This window comes from Bactrocera latifrons, unplaced genomic scaffold (assembly GCF_001853355.1).
Source record: "Bactrocera latifrons isolate USDA-ARS-PBARC rearing strain unplaced genomic scaffold, ASM185335v1 scaffold_718, whole genome shotgun sequence".
Lineage (NCBI taxonomy): Eukaryota > Metazoa > Arthropoda > Insecta > Diptera > Tephritidae > Bactrocera > Bactrocera latifrons.
The window spans coordinates 22,659-28,883 of NW_017537399.1; the positions used below are offsets into that span (position 1 = coordinate 22,659).

At 34.9% G+C, this 6,225-nt stretch overlaps 1 protein-coding gene across 1 annotated transcript; it reads right to left on the bottom strand.

Moving 5' to 3' along the window:
* Nucleotides 1-5,523: 5,523 nt before the first annotated feature.
* Nucleotides 5,524-6,021, bottom strand: LOC108976039. The gene has a single exon (XM_018944939.1). It carries the CDS (start codon nucleotides 6,019-6,021, stop codon nucleotides 5,524-5,526), a length of 498 nt encoding a protein of 165 aa, XP_018800484.1.
* Between the last annotated feature and the right edge of the window lie 204 nt (nucleotides 6,022-6,225).

Consider the following 6,225-nt stretch of genomic DNA (forward strand, 5'->3'; position numbering starts at 1 on the left):
AAAAATTTTAAATTTATAATATTTAAAAAAAATCGACAAAATTGAAATATTAGTGAAAATTTTACCTTTTTTTTTTTGATTAGCCGACATTTTATGAATTTTATGAATTGTTGAAAAAAGCTCGAATTTTGAGCCTGTAGAATAGAATACCCCCTTAATAAAAAAAATGAGCTTACGAAATATCTGTGTATGGAATGCTAATGGTGTTAACCAACATAAATTACAGATTTTCAGATTTCTGTCTGAAAAGAATATAGATGTAATGCTTATTTCAGAAACTTATCTAACAAATAAAAATAATTTCAATATACCGGGATTTAGACCATATGTTACAAATTATTCCGATGGAAAAGCGCTTGGTGGCACGGCAGGGTTGATTAGAAATAGTTTAAACCACTATGCTCTAGAATCCCATGTTACAAGCTAAAACAATATCTCGAAGTTGGGGTTGTGACTTAAACCTTACGGCTATATACTGTCCACCTCGTTTTAAAATTACAGAAGTCGAATTTAAAGTTAGACAAAGGTGGTGGAGCAGGGGGAGATTACATCGCAAAACACATGTACTGGGGCTCACGTCTTATTAATCCGAAAGGACGACAGCTGCATCAAACTGTTATAAATAGGCACAATAATCTTGAATTAATATCTCCTGGTAAGCCAACATATTTTCCTAGTGATCATCATATATACAGCAGATCTTCCAACAGCTAACAAATGTATTAACTTCAACTATAGCGGACGACACAGCTATAGTCAGTCGTAACAAATAATAAATTTTAGCATCAATAATATTAGCGGAACATTTAAGTTCAAACTAAGAAGTATTCGATGTAAAGCGCTTATGCAATGCCGTAGTAAAGATTGAGCGACCTAAAAAAGTAAATGAATTCATAGATAGAGAAACTCCACCGAAATGCTTCCATTGCCTTCAAAATTACACCGCCATTTACTAAGTTTGTAGAATTTATCAGAAGGTTGTGTTAAAACAAAGATTCGATTAATAATAAGACAAGTTACAAGTTCTTAGGTCATACCTAGATTGCAGGCATTTTTACGTTAGAATTAATGATGAAATTTCCGACATGTACGACAACACTCTACACGATTTTCACTACTGACATGCCAATAATAAACGACAAAAATATAACTGTTGCCAAACGACACAGCCATTCTTGCATCTGCTAACTCTGCAAACGAAACGTCTGAAATTTTCAAAAAAAACTGAATGTAGTAGAATCCTGGCTTCGAAATTGGAGCATTGTGGTAAATGATACAAAGTCAGCGCATGTTACCTCCCAATGAAAGCAGGAGGTTGCCCCAGCGTCAATCTCAATAAAACAATTATTCCAGAATGTACTAGCTCTAAGTACCTCGGGATGCCCTTAGACAAAAGACGAACATAGCAGCAACATATAAAAATCAAAGGAGATCAGCCAAAAATCAAGACGAGAAAGATGTACTGGTTACTGGGTCCCAAATCGAAACATAGTCTCAAAAATAAGGTGATCTTATATAAAAGTATTTTAAAACAGATTTGGGCATATGGAATACAAATCTGAGGAACTGCAAGTAAATCAAACGTAGAACTAATTCAAAGATAGCAATCGAAAACACTCAAGTTGATTGCAAACGCTCAACGGTTCATTAAAAATATTAACTTACACAAAGACCTTGATATAAATATGGTGAAGAGAAAGATTCAGAAACTCAGTTCAAGACATCTTAATTGCCTAAACTAAAAACAAAAAAAATAAAATAAAAAATAGAAAAGATTGAAATGTGCTGAGGGAGTTGTGGGAGTATTATATTATTATATGTTTAGTATTGTGAATTTTTGTTTTTAGCTGGTTACGATGTTTTGTTGTATTTTTGGGGAGAACCACTAGTGAAAGAATTGTGGGAAGGAGATGGGTTCCAATTTACTGTTTTTTGATTGCTGATATGTTGTTGCTGTAGGCAAAACTATTGGAAGTATTATTGTTTTCTGCTGGATTGTTCATTTATTTTTTGGTAAAATACCATATATTGGACCCGACCAACCGATTTCGACAAAAATAGTACGTGGTATTCTTCTTACATTCTTATGTCACATTGCGAAAATTTATGAAGTCGGTCAGCAACTAAGTACATATTTCAAATTCCGCTTGATACGTTCAGTTTCCAGTACACAAATCAAAAAGCAATTAATATAATGGAATACATTTTGCACAAATAATATCTTTAAATTGTGCCACTCTTCAAGACCTCGATACTTATTGTTGACTTTTGATCGGAAATGAAATTAAGCTATAATCATTCTATTATACTACTTCCCATATCCCCAATATATTTAGTATAAAGAGTTTCGAACTTTCGGGTGACTTTGTACCACATATGAATCATATCAATGAAAATAAAAAAGCGTGTTTTACTTATAGTATCTTTGTGCCTAATGTAGGTAAATATGAGCAAACCCTGGCTCATTTTACTTTATTTGATGGGTTTAACACCTTCTCTGATTTTGATTGATTTGCAATTTACAAGAGTATAAAATGTTCGATTGCAGCCGAACTTGGCCCTTCCTTACTTGTTATACCCTGAATATATATTAAGTTTTTCACGAAGTTTGCAAGACCCAGAGGGAAGCGTCAGAGACCCTATAAAGTATATATATATAAATGATCAGTGTGTTGAGCTGAGTCGATTTAGCCATGTCTGTTCGTCTGTCTGTCTGTATTTATACGAACTAGTCCCTCAGTTTTTAAGATATCATTTTGAAATTTTGTAGACGTCATTTTCTCTTCAAGAAGCTGATCATTTGTCGGAACTGCCGATATCCGACCACTACAACATATAGCTGCCATACAAACTGGACGATCGGAATCAAATGCTTATATGGGAAACTTTCTCATTTAACGATATATCTTCACGAAATTTCGTATGAGTTATTGTTTATAGAAAAAATGTATTACTCACCATATCACTTATTTGTCATACAAACCGAACGATCAGAATCAAGGGCCTGTATGGAAAACTTTCGCATTTTCCCCTCGCAGTTTGTTCACATTGTACGTGTGCATATGTATGGGGTAGATTGTACTGATTTTTGGGTTCGTGTATCGATTCGTAGTATGATTTAACTTGGCTCAGTTTTTGCATTACATAGGATTTTGGAAATAAGGTCTTACCTAAACTGAATGACATGTGACTTCAAGATGGTTGGGAAGTTGGTACTTGTCAAAAGTAAGGAGGCAGGCTTCAGTATGTTTAGGTTTTTTACCTATGTTTCTGGAGAATTTGTATATACCTACAACTCCTTGATCAGATAAGTTATTAACGATTTCCTCTTCATTTAGGACGATTAAGTGTGGCGCATGTATATTGTGACTTTGAATTCACGATTTGTCTTTTACTAATACGCAGATACTTCCGCCGCTTAACTGTGTGATTTTCATAATTTCTTTGCATACTAATTTTGATGTGGAATGTTTTTTAGGTGATAAATACAACCGTTAGGTGAACAAAACTATTACACTTTGTAGCAACAGGTCTTGTTTTTCCATTCTTTAAATGTATTACAAACATCGTGACAATTTAATATACCCTGTTCAGAGCATAAAAACAATAAGTAAGAAAGGGCTAAGTTCGGGTGCAAACGAGCATTTTATACTCGTGCAACTTGCAAGAACCAAAGCCAGGGAAATACTTTAGTATGTAAAACCAATAATATTAAGTAAAGTCAGCCGGATGTTCGAAAATCATGATATTAGTTATATAGGGGCTACACCAAGTTTTCGAGCAAATTCATCTATTTTATACACAAAGTTACTAAGCAGAAAGCGGAAGCAAACCAAAAAAAAAAAAACAAGATTACACGCAAGAGTTAATAGCGCTTACACAATATGAATTATTAAGAAAATATTTTTGAACCGAAAGTTGCACTCTTTATTGATATTCTTATGACTAATTTTTTACTTAGATCTTACTGCTATTTATATTAACATGTCAAAACAGCATAAACGACATGCCGACCTCGCAACAGCGGTACCAATAAGACTCATTTAGGTGGGGGTAGTGCGAGGACTCAACACATTTGACACCACAAATTCAAATGATTATTCTTCGTTTTATCTTTATATAACCATTCCAGGGATTCACCCAACTGTTACAACTGCTAAATTCTTATAATTTTCTCAAGCCTACGTAAAAATTAAATTTGTAGGAATTTCTTCTACAAGTCCACACATATACATAAATGGTGACCTCGGAAAACAATCAAATTTCCGACCTTGACCGCAGTCACTACATATAACTGCTGACCCCTTAAACCATAACGACAGCATCACCATACAATTATGGACCCCTTAAAACATAATAAAATTCCGATATTGCTGCAAACGGCACTCGGAGCTTAACTATGCAGACGCCATGGAGCGCAACACTGATTTTATATTTTAAGTTAAGTTTTCAATTTCAGTTTTAAGTAGTATAACTGCCGTTTTCGCAATGACTGGTTAGTATTACTGTGTAAACGTCGTGAGCCATGGACAAGTATGCGCACGTTCAAACAATGACTTTTTGCTGCCCAAACAAGTTTCCGTAGGCGCGGGGACGATGAAAAAAAACGTTCCGCTCGTACTTGAATGGAGCGCTTTGTGTTTTTTATAACTGCTCGCTGCTACGCAATTTTCCATTCATTTTCTTTTTGAAATTCCTTTCACGGTTGCAACAGCGTTGGTTTATTTATATTACTAGCGGGGCCCGGTGTGCGTTGCTACAGCCATGCAACAATATAATGGAAACTTCTAGCATTTCTATTTTAATGTAAAAGTTCAAAATATTTGTTTTATTTCAAAAAAAAAAAAAAAAGAATTTCTTAAGTCATTTCATTCAATTTTTGTTGTGTTGGGGAAGTATAATTTTTTTTTTTGTTGTGAAAGTTCGTAAAATCTGTTTTATTTAATATTTTTCTTTCTTAAGCCAATACATTAGGATAAACAATATTTTTGGTTTTTCCATCTGTAGTAAAGATGAATAAGCAATGTGGCATTCCCACTCTTGAGCATGCCACGTAGAACTGGCCATGCGAAAAACACTGCTCTATCAAATTCAAACCGCACATTTTAAGCGTTTGCCCTTGTGCCTTATTTATCGACATTGCAAATGACAGGCGCACTGGAAATTGCAAGCGCTTAAATTCGAAAAGCATTTCAGTCGGGATAATCAGAATACGTGGTATAAGTCCAACATCACCTTTCGCTGTGCCAGTCAATATTGTGGCTTCAAACAAATTTGACATAAGTTTTTTTACTGCAAGTCTTGTTCCATCGCAAAGTTTTGGTGCATTTAAATTACGTTACAAAATAATGGATGAGCCGACCTTTAAATTCAAGCAATGCGGCGGCATACCAGGCGGTTCCAAAGAATTCARAAATTCAATTGGATAATTTACTGCATCACCTTGATTCATTGCGCTGTCGAATGATTTATATGATGTTACGACACCTGGCAATTTTTCTTGAATCTCAAAATTAATGTCATTTACATTAACATTTTTGGTGCCAGTATTGCGCGTTCTCTTAACCAAGTATGATTCATAATATTTCCAACAATGTTTGGAAAGACGCAATCAATTAGTTCATCATGAGATTCAACAATGGTGCAACAATTGTTTGGCAACGTTATAAATCCGTTGGTGCTTTGAATTTTACCATTGCCGATGTCCAACAATTGTTTTGAAAAGTGATATGCAGATGKATCATTGTTCAACTGAACACGCATGTTAATATTCAGTGTCATAGTTTGAACATGTCGCCACAAAATCGATGACTTTAAGCATGCGTTGATCTCATCCGCCGGTGTTGATCTTGGAATCACTGGTAATGTTTGGCGAAAATCGCCGGACAACAAAATTAATGCACCACCAGCATTGCCACGTATATCTTTCAATGTCCGATCAAGTGCTTCTAGGGATTTTTTATGTGTCAACGTATATTCATCCAATAAAATGATATCTGTTTGCCGCAAAACTTTTGCCATTGCAGAATTCCTTGAAATATTGCATGTGGGATTTTCAAACACGTGTACATTCAATGGCAATTTTAATGCGGAGTGTGCTGTTCGTCCATCGAATGGCAGCCAAAATCAATGATATGACAAATGTTTTTCCCGTACCACCAGGCGCATCCAAAAAATACAATCCACCAGACCGATTTTTCACTGCTTGTATGATGGTATCGTAAA